At 34.1% G+C, this 23157-nt stretch overlaps 2 protein-coding genes across 2 annotated transcripts; one reads left to right on the forward strand and one right to left on the reverse strand.

Annotated features, from left to right (window-relative positions):
* The first annotated feature begins 219 nt into the window (after window positions 1-219).
* LOC116118724 (dynamin-related protein 1C) lies at window positions 220-8973 on the forward strand. The gene is made up of 16 exons (XM_031404696.1): window positions 220-550; window positions 675-738; window positions 1138-1242; window positions 2019-2120; window positions 3349-3399; window positions 3522-3583; window positions 4087-4177; window positions 4302-4366; window positions 4459-4653; window positions 4777-4896; window positions 4998-5068; window positions 6365-6590; window positions 7121-7171; window positions 7463-7718; window positions 8151-8290; window positions 8690-8973. Exons 1-16 carry the CDS (start codon window positions 419-421, stop codon window positions 8813-8815), a joined length of 1857 nt encoding a protein of 618 aa, XP_031260556.1. The 5' UTR covers window positions 220-418; the 3' UTR covers window positions 8816-8973.
* A 7207-nt stretch (window positions 8974-16180) lies between these two features.
* LOC116118723 (adagio protein 3) lies at window positions 16181-21672 on the reverse strand. The gene is made up of 2 exons (XM_031404695.1): window positions 21345-21672; window positions 16181-18061 (listed from the first exon to the last, which is right to left on the reverse strand). The coding sequence occupies exons 1-2, from the start codon at window positions 21605-21607 to the stop codon at window positions 16465-16467; spliced, it is 1860 nt and encodes a 619-aa protein (XP_031260555.1). The 5' UTR covers window positions 21608-21672; the 3' UTR covers window positions 16181-16464.
* Between the last annotated feature and the right edge of the window lie 1485 nt (window positions 21673-23157).

Genomic DNA, 23157 nt, shown 5'->3' on the forward strand with positions numbered 1-23157 from the left:
TTACACTATTATTATTATTTTTAAAAATTATATCATTAACCTAATACCATGCCTTAATATTGATAATTTTATTAAATTATTTGATGTTATAAATAAGACGGATTAATAAAATAAAATTTAATTAAAAATAAAAATGGAATATAAATTATGTCTTGATTTTAATTAGCAACAAAACAATACTACAACTTCCAATACAGCTTGAAAATTACAAAAGAAACAAAATAGTTTTCCAACATGCAAGGTGCAACTACTACTTTAATACAAAAGTAACAAAACAACCGTTTCTTCATTTCTTCGTTTTTTCTCTTACCAAACCAAGCCAGTCTCTTTGTTTTGATCCCAGATTCTCTTCTCTGATCTGATTCATCTTCACTTCACATTCCCATTTCTCTTCTTGATCTCTTAAAACTCCCCTTAAATGGCCACGTTGCAGAGCCTTATTGGTCTCATCAATAAAATTCAACGCGCCTGCACTGTTCTCGGCGATCATGGCGGCGAAGGCATGTCCCTCTGGGAAGCTCTCCCTTCCGTTGCTGTTGTCGGTGGCCAGGTTCGAATCTCAAAAGTTTTGATTTTTATGCTGTTTGGTTTTTAAAGTTTTGATTTTGATTTTGATCCTTTCACGCATCTATGTACTTTTTTGATTTCTGGGTTTTTCTGTTTCGCGGTTTTAGAGTTCTGGGAAATCTTCAGTTTTGGAAAGCGTTGTTGGGAGGGATTTCTTGCCCCGTGGATCTGGTAAAGATGTTGCTTTTTTATGTTTGTTTACCATTTGTTTGGTTGTGGGGAAATTTAGAGAAATTGAGATGTAGATCTTGTCATTTATTAGATTTTGATAATGAAGGAGATTGAAGTTACATCTTAAGTAAGCTTATTTATTAGATGCATAAACTCAGTTGAATGGTGGGTTCATTTATGGGTCCCAAATCTTGTGAATAATCTAATTGCAATTGATTTACATGTTTTTTGCATTTCTTAAGCAGCTAAGTGTAGCTTTTGACTAATGACATGACTTTGGACTCTCAAATGATTATGATCTCTACTTAATATTTGGTAAAAAGTTGATATGAAATATGCTCGTGTTGCATTACACTTGTATAATGTTTCTTTTAATTGTTTTCTTTATTCGATTAAAAGGTATTGTCACAAGGAGGCCTTTAGTGTTGCAACTTCATAAGACAGAAGGGGGAGTTGACTATGCCGAGTTTCTTCATGCACCAAAGAAGAGGTTTACTGATTTTGGTATGTTAAACTTCTGGAATGTGGGCTTTTTTTGGGGGTAAATACAGGCATCATACATGCACTGTTATGATTTAGAGCTATATATTTGTGCTGGTTTCTATTTTCAATCTTGATTTAGTTCTGGTTATCAAATTTTATTTCATTTTAGACGCCAAAATATTTTCACTTGCCTTTTTAACTTCTGGTGTGTTTTTGGTATGCACCCAAGAAGAGGTTTACTACTGTTGCAAGAGAACACATTTTTGACCATCAATACATTGTCAAGAATAAGGAAACTCACTATAACATTCATCTCTACTGCGTTCTCTGCAACAAGTGATATAATCAATCATCTAATCATATAGTTATTCTGCATCTGCCATGGCCACAAAAAGCATTATGGTTTTGGTTTGTATCTGTTTTTCATTGTTAGTAATGTTTTGACAACCCTTGTGTTTTATTGAAAAGCTCATTTCTTTAAGTGTGCTACAACGAAGCATTAAGACATTGAAGTGCACAACTTTGAATTGGTTGAGATTTTTTATTGACTGATCTGTCTTTTACCATTTTTTGTGCAATGGAAACTATCAATTGATTTAGTTTCATAATATGAGAAGTTATATATTACACTCACCAAACAAGTAGCTCATTTTATTTATGATCATTGAATTTTGCAATTTGTTTTCTTTGTTATGTTCTTTTGTATTAATATACATGGAATAATCATATATCTACTTTTCACAACAAAGAACCATTTATTTTCTTAACAAACAATGAGCACTCATTTTTTTATGCAGCTGCTGTACGTAGGGAGATACAAGACGAAACAGATCGAATAACTGGAAAGACTAAGCACATCTCTAACATTCCAATTCAGCTGAGCATATATTCTCCAAATGGTTTGTATATATCCTCTTAACAGTATGCTAAATGCAGCCTAGCTATTGCCAAAAAATGCTTAGGACAACTAATTGGATTGACTTGTAACTTGAAAGATTACTACTTCACTTGGAAGAGCTACGTAATAGAATTTCTTGACCTCTTGACTTTATTCATTTCTTCTGGACTATAATTTCTTTTTGGTCCTAGGGTGAATAGTGAAATATGTCGTAACTATGATTGTAATTAACCAGTTTTTTTAAGGAAGGGAAAACGAGAGTTTGCTGAACATTTACCCTGGGGTGCCATTTATTTTACTGGTCTGCATCGTTATGGTGGAATATGTCTTCTTTGCCTTGAACTTATACACTGGATTTAAGAAAGATATAACCGAGGAATATGATCTTTAAGATGAACTTTAACTTGCTAGGTCCAGTTAACAAGGAAATTGAATCATGATGGTACCTGGTGCTGAATCAATATAAATTCCTTTTGCACACATGTTGTATCCGAGTAAACTCGGAATTCTAGAAATGTTGAAGGTGATAGTTGCTGGGAGATTGAGTAATATCATGAATCTGCTTTCTTTACAGAATCGATGAGATAACAATGTGTACAACTTCCATGTAGAGTTGCTTCAAGTTCTGAGAAGTTTGCATGCACTTGTACATTATGAAACTTCTTGTGACAGCTGGAATGTATCACACAAATTTTTCTGCTTAAATTAATTGATTGAATCTTCTTCTGTGGATACTATATAAAGAATAATAAGGAAGCTAATAGCTAAGGAAGAAGTATCCACTTTGATGTCAAGGCCCAGATGGTCAAGGCCTTGGTGATTTAGATCCATCATTTATGCATTGATATCATTTTCTTTTCTCCTGCATTTAAACTGTACATTGGTAACCTGGTGATAACTGGCTCTGTGAATCAGTTTCTGAGAGCTTCACAAGGTTGAAACCTTTAGCCACTGAAGAGAAACTATTTACTTTATTTGACTTGAATCTTCTGGTGGCTTGAAATGTGATTTTATGATCATTGTGAAGTTTCTTTCATTTTATTCAAGAAATATTTTGACTTCATGTGTGCCTCTCTTGTCGTTTTTATCCTTTGATTTCCACAGCTCTTAAGATTTCCTTTTAATGAGTTCTCAATATTTTTTAGCAGTTACTGAACCTTCGGGTTTTGGTTTCCTAGACTCTCGGCTTATTTAGATGTATGACATAAGTTTGTGGTTTTCTTTGGCAGTTGTTAACCTAACCCTCATAGATCTTCCTGGTTTGACAAAGGTTGCTGTAGGTAATTTCAAAACATTCTTTTTCAAATATGAAACCTTAATCGATGAATTTTTTATTTCTTTCACAGGAGTACAAACTACATATTTCTCAATTATTTAATCATTTAATTTTTGGCTTTTTCAGAGGGGCAGGCTGATAGTATTGTTGAAGATATTGAAAACATGGTTCGCTCTTATGTTGAGAAGGTAAGAATGCTCTACATGTGTCATGAATGTATTTAACTTTTAGAAAACACAGATAACAGGCAGATATTCCAATAGTTTTTTTCTGCGATAGTGAGTTTTTGGTATGCAATCACAGCCTTGGATTTTCCTTTCTAAAACTTTTGACTCAGTAAAACCAAAGTTGTTTTAGCATAATGTTATTGGCATGGATCCAAATGTTATTGGTGGAACCCAATTTAAGCTCGCCATAGAAAGGGCTTGCTCTAAAATCCTTTTCCCACTAGTGGTTATCTATCTCACTTCTTTGGAGATTATTTATAGTATTTTTTTTAATTAAATGAGTTAGCATACTCAATTACATCACTACACTGGTGATGGCTTAAAGTGTACACAATTCTTTGCCCAATGTATACATTGCCCTTTTTTTTATTATATATATATTTATTCTCTGGTTTTGTAGCCTAACTGCATTATGTTGGCTAATTCTCCTGCTAATCAAGATACTGCCACTTCGGATTTTGTAGCCTAACTGCATTATATTGGCTATTTCTCCTGCTAATCAAGATATTGCCACTTCAGATGCTATAAAGCTTGCAAGAGAAGTTGATCCAACAGGTATTGTTAATTACACTTTGTATGTTTACGGACATAATACTTGGTCCAATCTGAAGCATTGCTTTGCAATAAGAGTGGCGTCAATTAAATATATTAATTATTCCATTCTGTTCCTATTGTTTAGGTGAAAGAACTTTCGGAGTGCTGACAAAACTTGATCTGATGGACAAGGGAACCAATGCTCTGGATGTATGGATTCAACATACTATATCAGTTTCTTAGACAGTCTTTTTCCTTGCATAAAATATAAACAAAAGATGTTATATGTAAATGTTTTTAAGGTTCTTGAAGGAAGGTCATATAGGCTGCAACATCCCTGGGTTGGAATTGTAAATCGTTCGCAAGCTGATATAAACAAGAATGTTGACATGATTGCTGCTCGCCGAAAGGAGCATGAATATTTTGAAAGTAGCCCTGACTATGGACATCTTGCAAGTAAAATGGGATCTGAATATCTTGCAAAACTATTGTCACAGGTCTTTCTCCCTCCTCGTTGTCTTCTAATTTTGGCCCTAATCTACAATTCTGTTATCTTCGCTGGAGCTTTCTGAAACCTTTCTCATGTTGAGTTGTTTCTTTATTTTTCCTGTCTTTATCAGCATTTGGAAGTTGTTATCAGGCAGCGCATACCCAGTATCATTGCGTTAATTAATAAGACCATCGATGAGATTAATGCTGAGCTGGACCGGATAGGCAGGCCTATCGGAGGTGATTCAGGGGTAATGATTTAGACTTATGAGGAATTAGTGTACATAGGTATACAAGAAATCGTTTCATGGTCCTAGTTTATTTATTCAGTTAATCTTATCTATCTGTGCAGGCCCAGCTGTATACAATCTTGGAAATGTGTCGTGCATTTGAGCGTGTATTCAAGGAACACCTGGATGGAGGGTAAAGGACATGGCTTTTTTCAGCCTTTCTTTTCTGTTTTCAGCATTGGATCATCCTATGTGTGTTACTTTTTGATAATTGTTTGATTTGATTGATTAACACTGCATAAGTAATATCATTTGAAAATACTCATTCTGAATTCATTGGTTTTGACCATTTGAGTTTGACAATATAATGCCAAGTGGTGGATATTAGTAAAAAAACACAAGAAGGATGTATCATGTTAAACTGAGATTTGGTGAGCATCTGAAAGGTAGACATACCCTTTTCCCAAGATGTAACAGTGGCAAATTTACCTAACTTCGTCATTTCCAGTTCTTGGTTCTTTTGTCTTGAACCTTTTTGTGGCTTAGCTCATGGCTTAGTAGCTATTCCACTGATGTAGCTATCAAGCTTTGAAATTTCAACTTTCATTAAGTAAGCGAAACAGTAAACAATTAATCTAAAGTATTTGCTCAGGGATCATAGAAACTGGGTTACTGTGAGCTTTGAAAGCGTCAATCATGTTTGAATCCATCTCAACCCAAAGTCCTTTTTTATCATACCTTTCTCTTTAGAATCTTAACTTGCAATTATTGCTACATCTGACTTTGGAACTTTGATCTTTTCACCACGCAAACACTCCAAATTTTTATATGTATTTTTGTTTATAAGCATTGTAGAAGGAAAATATTGAAGAATGAAACAATTTATTCTTCTTTGAAATATTATATTTGAATAAAGGTTAAATATTTAATTTGTATTATTGTAGTCTTTGATGGAAGCCAAACTTGTAAGATTGTTGATAATTACTGATGATTTCTTGACACTTCTTTTATAGACAGTACTGCCTAAGAATCTCTGGCAAATTTTAATGTGTAAGATATGTTGAAACAATGGTGATTTTTTGGTGCAGTTAGTTTGTCTTATAATGCAGTTGAAACAATGGTCCCTCTCTTTCGCAAAGTAAAATCTTGAAAAATTATGTTACTGCTGAAATATGTCATTAAAGTATTTCGCTTTGGTGTAGTATAGTGTCTGGTATACCTTCTAATGTGGTTGGTCTCTCTTCCTAATTGCTCAAGCTTTTGGAATTCACTTCTTAACATTGTATTAAAGCCAAGTTTGTTTCTGTTCTGTGTTTGACAGAAGAAAAAGAACTTTTACAAAAGTACTGCCTTTTCAAACTTACAGTATCTGAAGATTGTGAAAGATATTTTCATGGAGTATCGGTTATATAGCATATGTTATAGCTAATCGATATTATAGCATATTTTCAATTTTATGTCCTGACAATGTCATAACTTGCTATTCTAGGCGGCCTGGTGGAGACCGGATATATGGAGTTTTTGACCACCAACTGCCAGCTGCTTTAAAAAAGCTCCCCTTTGATAGGCATCTGTCTACCAGAAATGTCCAAAAAGTTGTTTCAGAGGCTGATGGTTACCAGCCACATTTAATTGCTCCAGAACAAGGTTACAGAAGACTCATTGATGGGTCTATCAGCTTTTTCAAAGGCCCAGCTGAAGCCTCTGTGGATGCTGTAATGTTCTTACTTTTACTTTGTCAAGATAAATCTTTTTGAATTAGTACAATTGCATTTCTTTTCTGGAAAATTGCTAATATTAGATTATGTGATATTTCTTAAATATTGGTTTAGGTTCAATGTGCTTGGCATTTTATTTTTTTCTCTTCTCTGTTTCTGACTATTTGTAGATGTTTATAATATGCTATTATTGCTCTTCTAATGTTCTTTACACATCTGCTGTATTTATATATGTTGGCTGAACTTTTGTTTTATGATATTTTGCTTTCTCTTTTCTTTTCTAGCATAGTTAGTCCTCCCTCCATAGCTTTTTAGGGTGATAAAGATTACCATTGAGAGATTGGATTTCAGTGGAATAGTTTAATATTGCAGACTAGTAACTTTATTTGTTAGTTTTTTTTTTTGTTTTTTTTTATTTTTTAATTTATTTTTTTCGCTCTAAACAAAAGGCTTTTACTTGAAAGTAAAATGCCCATTTTTCTTCTAATTCTTACTGATGAATACGATTATTTTCTGGTCTTCTGTAGGTACACTTTGTATTGAAAGAACTTGTACGAAAGTCTATAGCTGAAACTGAGGTAAGCAAATTTTTGTTGGAGATAGTTTTGGCTGTAGATTCAAATAAAATTTATTTATGTAAGATGATTTTCCGTATCAAATTATATAAGAGTCATTTAAATGGAATTCATTCCATTTAAATGAAAATCATTGTTCCAAACCGTTCTCGTCCTTTAGATGCTACTGATTTAATTCTGTACTTTTATATGTAATCTATCAATAATGCTAAATTCATTTCATAAGATGAAATTTGAGATGACCCAAATTTAGTAGACTTGGTTCATGTGAGATCTGCTTTATGCAAACTGCAGGAGTTAAAGCGGTTTCCAACTCTTCAATCTGACATAGCTGCTGCTGCAAATGAAGCTTTGGAAAGATTCCGTGAAGAAGGCCGGAAAACAGTTTTAAGGCTGGTGGATATGGAATCTAGCTACCTGACGGTTGACTTTTTCCGAAAGCTTCATCTTGAACCAGAGAAGATTCCTAACCCACAAGGCCCAAATGCACCAAATGGACCAAATGCACCAAATCAGGATCGTTATTCTGACAATCATTTTAGGAAAATTGGTATGCATTGCTTTATCTACATTCAATGTTTTATCCTGTTTCTTGTAAACCAACATAATTATATGGGATCCCATTTTAGCAATTGGTTTAATGTCATTAATGAGTAAAGGAAAGAGCATACCCAAAAAAATACAAATGCCAAATGGCTTCATACAACCATTTGAATGGAAAACATAATACAAGCCATCTTATGATTTGTAAAGGCTTGGATGGCAAGAAAACCCACCAGATTTGAACTTCTTTCTCAGTCTGCTTGACTGCTGGATGAATAACTATTCAGATTTAGGTCACAAGAAAATTCGAATTTGTTTTGCAACATTTGTGGTACTAATGTTTCCAAATGCTAGTTGTCTGGTTTTGTAATGTATAATGTATAAATTCTAAGTCTGAAAAACCAAATATCCTGACATATTCTTTTTTATTCTATCCTAGGATCAAATGTCAGTGCTTATATTGGCATGGTTTGTGATACACTGAAGAATTCAATTCCCAAAGCTGTGGTGTATTGCCAAGTCCTCTCGGCCAAGAGATCACTACTCAACAACTTCTATGCTCAAGTTGGGAGGAAGGAGGTGAAGTCTTGTAGCTAAATATATTTTATGGAGCTTAGAAAATGGCTTTTGATTTTATATTCTAATAATAATAATAACAGAGAATAAATAAACAGCAATAAGTTTGAGAAATCTTCACCCCAATTGAGAAGTAAGAACATCCCAATACATCAAAGATACTTATTGAAGCAGCCTGGAATTTGCCGAAGTTGAAGTGTAAAACAATCTTTGGTTGCCATGGCAATTTGAGAAGAGAAAAGTATCAACACACTGTCTTCATTTTTTGGTTGAATTTTCCTGGCGTGCATTAAGTTATTAGTTTATTAGTCCATCATTTGCAGGCTTGATTTCCTATTGTTGATTGTAAAGAGGTATTCTCGGCAAAAATTTGACAGCAGTATTGTCTTGGTTTCTATGCAGAAAGAGCGGCTTGGTGCAATGTTGGATGAAGATCCACAACTTATGGAGAGGAGAGCAACCTTAGCTAAAAGGCTTGAGTTGTACAAGCAAGCCAGAGATGACATCGACTCGGTAGCATGGAAATGATTGATTTCCAGTTGCATGAGATTTCTTGCCCGCACAGATTTTTTCCACGTAAACATCGTGAGGTAGATTTGTTCCATTAATGAACTAATTGCACATTCTTTTGTATTTGATATTTGATAATAATCAAATTCGATTCATCTGTACCTATCAGCTTGAAATTAGCATTCAATATAATATCTTTTTGTGCGCTATTACTATACATGAAAGGTGATCAGTTTCGACGGTCTTGCTCTCCATCTGTTTTGTTCATTAGTAATGTTCAAGTCTTTTTTCCTTTCTTTTTGTCATAAATGGGTTGACAAAGTGTTTGTACTACTGTACAATTCATTTCCAAATCACTGAAATTATTTTATACCTTGTTCGTTGTGGTAACTGGTTAATTGAATTGTTTCGGGATCAGATTTTCTTTTGAAAAAGGGGTTTATTTGAAACTGTTATATTGCCTCCAGTTGAGAGAAAACAAAAAGAATAAAAGTGTCTTGGCTCTATTTGGCTGAGAACAACATTGAATTGAATTGGCTCTATTTTCCTTGAGCCAATTTGAAGCATTTTGCTCATTTTGATTTTTACAATTTCGCAAAAATGACTACCTCAGCAGATAATTTATTAGACTACAAATAGAAGGAAAAGAGCACAAAAAAAGGACTATAAAACAAGCCAAAAAACAATAAGTTATATTATTTTTTTTGATAAATCCGGAAATTATATAAAGAATAGAGAATTAAAAAAAAAGGAAGGGGTCTCCCCTCAACAACTAAGTCCCAACGGCAGGCCCAAAGGACAGGGATGAAGGAGCTACACCGAAAAAACCAAGAGCGGCCAAAGGATACGCCCTTATACACAAGCTGACAAAAGAACCAAAAACAAGGCTAAACAATAAACCCTAAACTGTCCAGAAAAAAACAACTCTGCACAATCAGCAAAACGCTCTTGGAAACAGCACAAAAACATCAGCTTCCAGCGACTATCTCCTCTGCAGAAGGTACTAGAATGTTGCAGCCTTCTGTACAGTCTGTACCAAAAAACCAGCAAGGGGAACAGACATAGCACATCGTCCATCCATAGCATATTGCCTCCTATTTTCCCCTTTCCCACTCCGTTTCTTCTATTTTTAGTGCTAGTAGAAAGGGTCTGAAACTGATGCTCCATATCACCCAGATGCAGCCCTCGCATAGCACATGGAGGCAAGGACAAACACAATATGCCTAGCCATCTTAAAGGCCCTGCATTATTTAACTCAACATTCAAGCAATGGGGCAGAAACCCCCGCCAACACAAAAACAGTTTGCAGCACTTTAATGTGAGCTGCAAACACTGCAGTCAGCCAAAGAGAGGAGTACCTTTGCCCAAAGGCCAAATAGAAAAGAAAGGATCATCGAAAATTTCCTTGGGGCAAGAAAAGACACCAGTTTGGCTATCCCAACAGAAAAGCCTTATTTTCCCATCATCACAAACTACCCAGATCATAAGAATCATCACCAGCAGCCTTATTAGCTCACTCCTACTCTACTGCACCCTTTTTTCAGCAACAAACAGACCACCTGCACAAGAGAAAGCACGTTGGTAAAATAAAAAGGGCCACTCCTAACTCTCGTACTCCTTCATTGAATGAGAATGAATTTAAGAATCTATACAACCACAACAACAAAAAAATCAGCCATATTGGCTAAGTATATAAACAATAGTAGAGGGAATGATCAAAAGTCTCAGTCCAATCAATCCCAATACATAATCTGCTCCGATGGACTCTACTGAAGTTGATCAAAGAAATCAAACAGCGGCCATGACTGTCTTGAGGGAATCAATTCAACCTACTCATCTTCATCTTCATCAGCTGAAGTAACCGGAATTCCTACAATTTCATCTTCTGAAGTATCCGAAATTTCCAGAATTTCAATATTGACCGGGGTATCGATCGAATTTTCAGCCTGGCATTCCTCTTGATGATCTTCCTCTAAGTTATCAACAAGTAAATGATCTTGACTTCTTGCTTGTAATGTCTGACGCTTCTTTCTCCTCAAAAGTATCAGAAATTTCCAGAATTTCATCATCTGAAGTATCTGAAATTTCTGGAATTTCAATATTGTTGGAATTGATCGAATTTTGTGCCTGACATTCTTGTTGATCATCTCCCTCCAATTCATCAACACGTACAGGACCTTGATTGCTTCCTTGTAAGGTCTGACACATCTCCTCCTCAAGAGAGGCAATAAACTCAGTATTAGAGACATCCTTATCAAATTCTTGATTATCATTAAGCCATGCTCATGATTTTTTATATCAAACACATTCACATCACAATGTTGATCATTCTCTGACCCAGAATCAAAAAACACATTCCCGGAACTAGATCAAAGCCTTCAAGAAAAGCTCAGACCATCAGAAACAACATTTCCAGAAACTAAATCAAAACCATCGCCAAAAATTAGACCATAATTCCTATAAACTAAATCAAAACCATTAAGAAAACTCAGACCATAATTACTAGACAATAAATCAAAACCATTAAACGAACCCACACCCTCATTATCAGAAACCAAGTCAAATTCTTGGCTAACAAATTGGAGGCGTTGATCAACACCATCAGAATCACAAACCAAGTCCAATTCTTGCTTTGCAAATTGAAGCCGTTGATCAACACCCATATTAGCCTGATCAACTCTAGACAATAGTTGAATTAACTGATCATATTCAAGATTCTTAACACCGGCTTTCACTTTCTCTGCCAATTCAAGAAAATCAATCATCTGGGTGTCAATTTTTTTCCCTTTCTTGTTGGCAAAGTCAATAAAGTCCTCCTTGGTATCGCTGCTCTCCTTCCTCTTCCCCAGTACAGAAGCAGAACCAGAAGAAGAACCACCATTCTTGAAGCTGATGGTTTTCTTGTACTTACAAATCAGTTCCAAACAAGATTTTGAATCTTCAGGCCAAGAATCAAAGGAACAGGAAATGGAAGATGCGTCAATATCTTTGCAAATGAAGAGGACGCCAATGTCGCAAAGAATACTCAACTCCTTGCTCTTCTTCTTCAAACATTGTAGTCTCTTTGGGTTCTTTCGAGTCGCCATTATCACTTTCAGAGAGAGCAAGAAAGCAAAAAAAAATCAGAGTATCAGTGAATGAATGAATTTGTTACCCGCGGGATCCTTTAAACAGCTGGAGCTGGGCCAGTGACAATTTGACCGTTGGGACAAAAATAAAAAAAGTAAAAAAGTACTTTCTGTTTTTACTAAAATAACCTTGCCGATTTGGATGTGGGCCTTCAAAATGGGACGAGAGTAGAATATATAATCCGGGAAATGATCGTTAGCCCTTATCAAATTAATCACTATCCCTTAGTGTGCATTTGCAATATACATCGGTTGGTATATTTTTAAAAATTTTCTTTAAACACAATTTAATACTAAAAATAGTTTTGCTTAATTAAAGTTAATTAGCATTAATTAGGTTTTTATTTGCACCCCTTTTCCCCAATTTTAAACTTAATTAGGGTTTTTGACAACATCATTTTTTTTCCAATTTCAAACTCAATTAAATTTCAAACTTAATTATGGTTTTTGCTTACACCACGTTTCTCAAATTTCTTAATTAGATTTTTTGTTCATACCCTATTTTCCCAATTTCAAATTTGAAACTTATTTTCTTTGTTTTCAGATTCAGATTCATCCTGTTATATGATTACTTTATATATAACTTTAGTAAAACATTTTCATTAAACAAAGAATTATTTGAAAATAAAGAAAAAAAACATGTTTTATAGAAAATTTAGATTTAGAGTTTATGTATGAAATAAAGGTTAAAAATTAAAACAATAATATAAAATAAAGAATAAGTATATTTAAAAATTATTATATCATTAAGGTTAAACTTGTATACACAAAAATATATTTAAAAGTGAAGATAGTGATCATTTTGATGGGACGGATAATCACTTCCCAATATACAATTTGGGAAATGAATTTTAGCCTCCATCAAATTGACCACTATCCCCCGTTACTAAATACCCTTCTATTATATTTTAAAGGCCGAATGACTTATACATACCTAAGGTTTGTAGTAACAACAAATTAGTACCTAAAAAGTTTTGAAACAATAAATAGATACCTTCCGTCATGTGCTGTTAGTGATTTCCATTTGGTAATAGTGAAAAGACTAGAATGCCCTTGAAAGTTTGATATTTTAGTTTTTTGTAAATTTAAAAATTTCTAAAAAACCCCCTAGGTTTGCTAATTTAATTAAACACCCCAATATATAAAAATTTTGTAAAATAAAAAAAACACCCTCACCACCCGCAGTGCCAGATTCCGGCCACCACTGCCAGAATCTGACTAGAAAATTGCGTTATGACACAGACTGTCGGATCTGTGTCGTAACGCGTCGATCTGGCTGGAAAATGCTAGATCTGGCCGTCAAGGCCGCAAAACTCCAGACGGCCAGATCTGGACATAGATCTGGCCTTTTCCGGCAAGATTGACAGCCAAATCTGGCTGTCGAGGCCGCAAAACTCTCGATGGCCAGATCGACGCGTTACGACATAGATCCGACGGGTCTGTATCGTAACGTAATTTTCGGCCAGATTCCAGCGGTGGTGGCCGGAATTTGGCACTACGTGTGTTTTTGTTATTTTACAAAAAATTTATATGTTGGGATGTTTATTAAATTAACAAACCTAGGGGGTTTTTTAGAAATTTTTAAATTTATAAAAAACTAAAATATCAAACTTTCAAGGGCATTCTAGTCTTTTCACCATTACCAAACGGAAATCACTAACGGCACATGACGGAAGGTACATATTTGTCGTTTCAAAACCTTTTGGGTACCACTTTATCGTTACAGCAAACCTTGGGTATGTGTAAGTCGTTCGGCCTATTTTAAATAATTTTTTTAAACCCAATTTAACACCATAAATAGCCTCATTTAATTAGGGTTTTTATTTGCACATCTTTTCCCCCATTTCAAACTTTAATTGAGTTTTTGATTAAACTATTTTTCCTTAATTTCAAATTTAATTAGGGTTTTTATTTATGTCACTTTTTTCTAATTTCTTAGTTATGCTTCTTTTGTTTATACCCTTTTTTCCCATTTTCAAATTTGGAACTTACTTTTTTCTTCTACAGACTGAGATTCATCATGTTGTGTAATTATTTTTTTCTATAATTTTAGTAATACATTTACATCAAACAAATAATTATTTGAAATAAAAAAATGTTTCAATGATTTAGAAAATTTAGATATAAGATGTATATAAAAATAAGTGTATTTAGAAATTATTAATTAAGGTTAAATCTATAAAAAAAATATATATATATATATAATTATTTGAAATAAAAAAAAGTTTCAATGATTTAGAAAATTTAGATATAAGGTATATATAAAAATGAGTGTATTTAGAAATTATTATATCATTAATGTTAAATCTATCAAAACAAAAAAATTTTTAAAATTAGAAATATTGATCAATTTGATACTTTCCTTTTTGATTATTATTTATTAATTAGATTTTAGATTGGTTGATTTATAAGTCGAGGGTTTAAGCTAAGATGTTGATATTTTGTCGAACAATATGCACCCACTCATAGTTTTCCGTAAAGACAATTGGGTACCTAAAAAATTTAAAAATGACAATTACCCACTTTCCGTCCAAATTGGTTAATAAAATCCATTTAAATAAGAACAATATAGTAATTTTATATCCAACAAAAAAACTAATCTTTAATATTCATCGCTAATTTTAAATTAATCTATAAACCCACCATTATATTAAAACAACTTCAATAATAAAAAAGTTAATCTTTATTGCAACAAAATTTAAAGAAGTCTGCCAAAACATATTTCACAAAAATCTTACAAAAATGATTGTACAAAAATTTGCATCTTTAAAAAGATGGAAGTGAAAGTTGCAGATGAAGGAGAAATTTGGTAAAATGGAAATCGCAACTCTTTTACAGAACTATTCGAGTGAATGGCTACTGCATTCTTTCATTCAACCAAGATTTGCAGAAACTACCAACTCTCATTAATTCAAGCTCTAACCCAAAATCATCCAGAATCGCCAGAAAAAATCACCTCCCATAAATTCAAACACAATTGAAATTCATCCCCCATCTTAACACCGCATTCAAAATTCATCCTCCATCTCAACTCCATAATCAAATTCATCTTACATCTCAACGAAACAATCATAGTCATAATAATCACAAGAGAAGGAAAAAAAATAAAATCAAACCCATAAAACCCATTGCTGAAACCTATGAAACAAGAAAAATGAAATTGTTCTTGTCTCGACCGGGTGCGATTCTGGCGCCTGGACCTCTACCAGCTCCAAATTCTCCACCAGAACCATCAAATATAGCCATCACCATCACCATCAGCACCGCCACAAACCACCACAAATTTCAAACAATTCCAACCCAAACTGTAAAAACTTATATAAATTTTAAAAAAATTAAAAAACTGAAGAGGAAAAAACTTTTGGAGAGAATTTTCTCTCAACTGGCTGCAGTGCGTGCTGCCGCCGGTGGTTTTCGCCACTTTTTTGGAGCCCAACTGCAGCCCTCACCCTCCCAGCCCCCTCCCCATTGCCGGGTTCTTGCCTAGTGACTAGAGGGAAAAGAGGGAAAAGAAAGAAAAGAAAGAGAAGGGGAGGGGGGAAAAGAGGGAGAAGAAAGGAAAGAAAGACAAGGGAGAGAAGAAAGAAATATAAGAGAGAAGAGGCGTAGAAGAGATGAGATTCAAAGAAAGAAGAGGTTAAAAAATTTAGGGGTTTATGGATTAATTTAAAATTGAAGATTATTTTTTGATTAGATATAAAATTACCATATTGTCCTTCTTTGAGTCTATTTTACTAATAAATTTGAACGGAAAGTTGGTAATTATTTTTTAAACTTTTTAAGTACCAAATTGTCCTTACGGTAAACTATGGGTGGATGCACGTTGTTTGGCCATATTCTGTCTCATACATATACCTTATTGAACAAAATAGTTTTTCACCTGTTCGTGGTTTACATCTATTTGCAGTGTGGAAGATGTCTTAACAATTTACATGGCTGAATAATTTCTGACGGACTTTCAAATTCGTAAATTTAGCATCTAATAATTCCTAAATTGGTTTATAATCTGAGCAATAAGTGATTACTTTATATACAATTGCTTAGTTTAACAAACACTATATAGACAAAGTGACCAACAATGAAACATGACAAAGCTCCAAGAATCAGTTCAATGTTTGCTTGCATACCTTCACCACTCAGTCTACTGTATCGGGTTAGCGTTCCATCTGCAGCAGAATTCCCAGAAGTAGAAGCAACCTCCAATGAAACAAGGAAAAAGAAACTAAAAGTACAGCACTCTGGTTGCCCACACCAGTGAATACAGTATACATTCATACATACAGTAAATTCTTGTTTCACATTATACAGCAATCGGATAAAATCCACAAGAGTTGTGGCCTTTTTTACAGCGATATACGTATCTGAACAACGCACAACACGAGGAGAACAAATCAAAATATGAAACGAGAATAAACAATATTGAAAAAGGTGCACAACTGGCACATATCTTAGAGCAAAACTGTCTTCCAGAGCAGTCCGTCAAAAAACTGACTCTTGTTGTGGTCACTTGTTATTTAATCACGGGTCTGGGTCCGGATCTCAGTCTTGTCTGCTTGCTAGGCACAACTCATGCAATTCGTTAAGTAGCCACTCCTCTCCAGTGTGCCCACCTAACACCAGAACTCTAGTCCCTCCAACCACACAGGTGCTGTGACCCCAAGCAAATTTAGGTGGCTGACCAGGAACATTGAGGATTCTCCAAGATGGTTTCTCCTCGGAAGGATCTAGAAGGAAGAGCTGAGAAGGAGAGTGCAGCCCGGCAATGGAACCACCAAAGATGATAATCCTTCCGCAAGGCATGCTGACTGCAACATGGTCAAGTCTAGGAGGGGGAACAACAGCACTCTGGCTACCCACGCCGGTGAATGCACTACACTCCAGTTGCTTCCACTGTGGTTCTTCATCCCCCAAATCAATGCTATAGGAATCATTTGATCGCAGCCGCAAATGCCCACTGCTAGCAAGCCCACCAAACATTAGCACTTTTGTCCGACCATAAACTGAGAGGGAATGCCCCAATCTGGAAGGAGGAGTAAATGAAGTGGGTATTTCTCTCCAAGTTGGCTTGTCTGTAGTGAGATCCAATAAGTATGTGTCGCTAAGAAGTACCCCAGCATCAGTGCACCCGCCTGTTACCACCAATTTAGAACCTTCTATCGTGCAAGAGCTATGCCAAGATCTAGGAAGAGGAGGAGTCCCACCAGAAACTTCTTTCCATGTTGGTTGCTTGGCATCCAAATCCAGAACAAATACATCATTGAGCAATCCTTGCCTTCCACATCCACCAAATACCACCAACCAGGAACCATTCAGACAGGAGAGAGTGTGGCCCCAGCGTCCTGGTGGAGATGATTTAACACTCACCCGCTGCCATTCTGGATTTGCTGCATCAAGATTTAGAACAAATGTGTCATCCATTGGCTGCATATTAACTCCTTCCCCTCCAAACAGTACTAGTCGATTCCCAGCTGCACAGGCACTAAAATTGCAACGTGAAGGCTGCACTGCTCCTCCAACTGTAAGTTTTCTCCAGCAAACTGCCTCAAGGGTAGTCAGTTCCCTAGCCAGACGTCCCCACCCTAACTTCTTGGTCATCAGTTCTAATGCACCTGTCACCTCTCTTCCCCATGCATTTTGACATACCATCTTCCTTACATGTTCATTCTTTGTCAATTGGCGAATCCTTCTACAGACAGATCCAATGGATGCAACATCCCTTGGTGTCAAGCGTGATAGAATGTTGTGAGCCAAAACTTCATCTGAGAGTTGAAGAATTCCACATATTTCTTGACGTTGAATGAATGATGATTGCCCACTCAGGGAACTATATTGAGCTGACTGATAATACTGCTGATTGCAGGTCTCTTTGAATACTGGATAAGATAAATGATTCAAATCTAATTTTGCTTCAGAAAACACTTGAATACCGATTATGTGAGTGACAGTTCCATCATCATCACGGATGGGTGCAAGTCTTAGCCTGTTCACCAGTGCAGTACCATCTTTCCTAAAATTGAGTAACTCACCTTGGAATTCAATACCTTCCTCAAGACATCTTCTGATCTCAGAAACAACAACAGGATCTACCAAAGGGTGCCGTCTTTGAGCACGAGGATCCCTGTACTGTAAGAACCGACTGGAACAAAGAAAAAATCATAGAATAGTCAACAGAGCTTCTTTGTAACATAAGACTGCCAAGGAAAAGAAAAAAAAACAAAAAAACAAAATCAATTACAGATAAATCATAAGTACACAACAATAAATTGATTGTAGAAAACTACACTACAAATAAAAGCAAAGAATAGCAGATTAATCTGAAAAATCATTATCTATTGTTTTAAAGGAAAATTCACAAAATAATACAAAATTCATGAAGGATATGCAATTCTTTTTAATTGTTCCAAGTTAAAAGTATTGAAAACAATACTAATATGATTAGTTAAGAAAAGGAAATGGGAAGAACAGGAAAGAGTAGACTGGCAGAAATAGAAGGAAGTGACACCACATAACCAAAAGGGTCCAGAGGATATGCAGACCTACTATTTGATATTTATATATTATAACTTAGTAATGCCATACACAAGCATGCACAACCACAGACAGATGCTACAGATTAACATTACTATGTATACATAAGAGAGTATCTGTTAGGAGACCACAATTTATGTTGCCTCAAATGAACTTTAGATAGAAATATGCAGACACAGAAACTAGTGAAATTAAAAAGGAAGCTGGAATGACCCCAATAGGTCATATTGATTAAACGAAGTGAACAACTAGAGATAATAAATCAGTAAGCAGATTGCACAAAATATTGATTACAGAACGTAGTACATTAGAATCGGCAACCAAAATGACCAATATATATAAACTTATTACAGCTAATACAAAACCAAAAACAAGTCAAAAGTATCATACACAACCATTCCTATGTGTACTTTTTCAGAAAATAAATACAGCATCATTTTCATAAAATTCCTTAACTCTAGAGCAATAGCTCTCGCTGAGTATTATAAAGAAATAAAGGAAAACCTAATTGATCACATACAGTTACTAAATATTCTCTCTCTCCCTCCATTTCTTTTTCAATACAGTGGGCAGGGTACGACCACCAAGCCAGAGGGCAAAACTGGAAAGTTGCTTTTTAAGAGTCAAGATGAAAAGTATAAATAATAATAATAATGACAAATATTCATCTAAATTTGATCATCTTTGCCAAAATAAAAATACATTGCATTTGATATGCAAAATTTACTCGAGTTGTTAAAATTTATACAAATTAATTAAGATCCATGAAAAAAAATTTCATTCAGGTAATCAAACTTTTCACCCATAAATTATTGTAATGAAGGACAAACACTGAAAGATGACTAATTCAAGACAAAACACATGAACTTATGCAAATTGACCAGTACATACAATTTTCTAATGCATGCAAATTGATTTTAAGACTTGAAACAAAATAGTAAGTTATCGATGACATAGTATTTAGTTTGTAAAAAAAGTGATGTATGAATTACTTCATGACTAATACAAATAGAAATCAACATGTATCTAGTTGCTAAAAACAAGAATTAAAGTAGAGACATTGGAGTTGCAACAACAACTCAACACTAGAACAAATCAATAACGGGGACAAAGCCATATGATACAAGGTTTTATCTACATTAGTGTTCATCCATCTACTTGAAGAGTTGAAGAATGTCAAAATCAGAAATTTGTTTACCAATTAGAACAATAACTTGTTATAATTATCATCAAAACATAGCGGTGTACCTTTCCCTGCTTTTGTGTCAATGGAGATTTGTAGCCTTAGGATCCAGATTTCACATCCTCTTTTAAGTTGGGTAATTATTCTACTGAACACAATGGTCAAACAGTTTCAACCAACTATTTTTCAGGTATCCTTCAAATTAAGTATTGGACTTTGCTGCACAACACCCTTATCATGTATAACTAGTTACATATGACTTGTTCAAGTATATTATTAGTTGAATCTTAATTATGGGGTAATTATTGTTACTATAATAAACCCTTAATATTAAATCTGTTTGGAATTATAGAACACAAGCTAAATTTGTTTATATATTTATTTCTTCATTTTGATAAGAAAAAGAAAAAAAATAATTAACCGAAAGAAAATACAGTAGGCTGGATGAACTTTCCATATAAAGAAGGACAAGCTTTCCTCAGCAACAAAAATGGCACTTAAAAACATACATAAAGCACAACTCATCTCTCATCATTTAATCATGTAAAGCCTCTATACAAGATACAATTAGTTGGAATAACAATAAATTGTAATGCCAACATAACATATGTTATAACTGCATATTTGGGAATTGCAATCACACATAACCAACTTGCTACTAGATTGTCAATGAAAACCTATAATAAATAAAGCTATTGGTTTGAAACAACCACTAAGACTGTTATCATTAAGCATATTTAGACATTATAAAACACTTAAATCTTTTAGGTGAGAAAACGTATAATAAATCAAAGATATTGGTTTGAAAAATCACCACTAGGACTGTTATCATTCAGCATATTCAGACATTATAAAACACTTCATCTTTCAGATTACTAAGTATACACCTGTTTAACATTGGTAACCAAATCACATAAGGATGAAACCAGCTTTAAAAATTAACATTAAATGAATTGTAATAAATCAAGAGATCTTAAACTCATAATAAAAATTTCCTACCATGGAAGACTATCTTGAAAGGCTAAGATAGCAGATGGCTAGTTCATAAATCAATGGCGAAAGCATGATAATGACAGCTTATGCAACAAAATAAATTGGTACAAATATTTTATGCTACCAAACATCTTCGTTCTAGAAAGCTTGATGATTTAAACTAAAAAAAAGGGAAGTGATTTTGGCAGGTAAATAATCACCATGAACTAATGACATTGTAAAGGTGGCTTGCTGAGTAGAAAAGGAGTGAACCATATCTTATTTTTAATATTTGAATTTTGCTATAAAAGAGCAAAAAAATCCCCTTTGTCAGTGCCAAAAACAAATATTTCACAGAGCTTAACGCTATTTTATAGCAGCCTCAAACCACAAAAAGGGAAAAAAAAAAAAATCATGCAATCAAATCATTCTACTAATTTTCACACAATCCAAACATGAAACTCACCCTTGTCAATCATTACTTTCCCAGCTTCCACACAATCCAAACAGCGCAAGAAAAAAAAAATCTCCAAATTTTCCCTCTCACTTCCTCTCAAGTCTCACCAAAACCATCAATAATCACACAACAAATCCAAGCAAAAAAAAAAAAAAAAAAATCCACCACCTCACCGCCTTCCACAGCCACAAAATATCAAAAAACCAAGAAATCAAACAGGCAATTCAACAAATCAAAACACAAAACAAACAACTCCTCCACTATTACTCTTTTACTCACCAGTTTCGACCGAGGACTTCATCTGCGCGGTAACCGGTGGAGATCTCGAACACTTTGTTGACGTAAATGATAGGAAAATCAAGCTCCAGAGCATCGGAAACCACAAACGACGTCGGAGTGGTCGGATAGAAGAAGAAACCTGTCTCCAACGAAAACTCACTCTCCTCTCCGTCGCATTCCTCCGCTTCTTTTAAACTGCATTTCTGGCGCTTTCCGGAGCTCCGAATCTCGTCTTCTTCTTCTTCTTCCTTTTTACTTGACATGGAATTTCGGATCTGCTCTGCGAGAGAATTGTTGTGGTGTTCGCTGAGCTGCCTTATTTGTCTCTGGAAGAGAAGATATTTTTGTTGTGTTTGTATGATTAGTCCCAAAATGGGCTGGGTTTTTGATCTATTTACGGTAGTGCCACTGAATTTGATGGATGTTTAATCAAGGCGTGATGATGTGTCGTTAAGGTTAATTTTGGTAGAGTGCTTTGTTGGTAGAGAGGCTAGAGATATTTTAAACTAGAGATATTTTAAATTATACTGTACTAGACTATTTCGTTGGTAGAGATATTTTAAATTATACTGTACTAGACTATTTCATTGGTAGAGATATTTTAAATTTTTAAGTATAGTTTTGGTTTTTGTTTTTTTAAATAAGGTTTCAAATTATTTTATAGCGGGTTATGAAATTTATTACTTATGAAAAAATAGTTTTGACTTATTTTATAGTTGATGATAAGAAGTTAAGGGAGATCATTGACAGCAATAGAGGTTAACGTACAGTAGTTATTCCTTTATCTATTTACTTTTTAATATATTATAATCATTATCCGCCGTCCATTTGAAGAGACAATAATAAATTAATCAAAACCATGGCTTATTAAAATTACAGTCATTGTATTAAATTAAATATTAATGTTATAAACATGTTAACAACATAAAATAAAATAAATAAAACAATATGATATGTATACCTTATCTTAAAAATGCTTTCAAACACACCAAAATCCTAAGTACATTTTCTTGTTAAAATTTTAGAAATTAAATTTGTATTCAATTAAAAAAATTGCATAATTAATGAAAATTCAATGTATTAATAATTAATAAAAAATTCATGTAAACAAATTATTTTTGTGAAACGTTCAATTCTGAAAAGTAATTTTAATATGTCATTTTTAATAATCAAGTATTATAAAATTTAAATTGGTATTGGTTATATCGATTTATCTTCAAAGTGAAGTCAGTAAAAATTGATTGGTAGACATTTAGTGGGACGGCTGAAATGGTAATTTTAGTGAGCGATTAAGGGCTGAATGTAGTGGTGCAAATCCACGTGGGTGTAGTGGAGAAGACGTGTCAAAATGAAATGCAGTGAAGAAATATCTAGAATAACGTGCCACATAGGGCTGCCAAGTCATCTTTCTGTTAAGAAGATATTTATTTCTGTACCGTCAGATACCACGCACAGCGAATGTAGCAAATCCGCAGTTTAATTTCATGGTCCCGCACTCCCATAATAGGTCCAAAATAATAATAATAATAAAAAAAAAAACTAAAGATTAAATATGGCGCCGTTTCCAGTCGTGGTAAGTAAATTTGTTTTAGATTTTAATCGTGTAAAATAACAAAAATTCTCCTCGTCTTTAAATAACAAAAATCTCATGGGTCCATTTATTTCATTATTTCATATCCTATTTCCAATCTTATCCTCAAAGATAACTGTTTGTTTCATTATCTTCAAAATACTATTATATTTTTTTCAACTATATTTTAAATCCCTTAAGTTTATTAATTTAATTAAACATCATCAGAAAAAAATTTAAAAA

Source organism: Pistacia vera, unplaced genomic scaffold, assembly GCF_008641045.1.
Source record: "Pistacia vera cultivar Batoury unplaced genomic scaffold, PisVer_v2 Contig857, whole genome shotgun sequence".
NCBI lineage: Eukaryota > Viridiplantae > Streptophyta > Magnoliopsida > Sapindales > Anacardiaceae > Pistacia > Pistacia vera.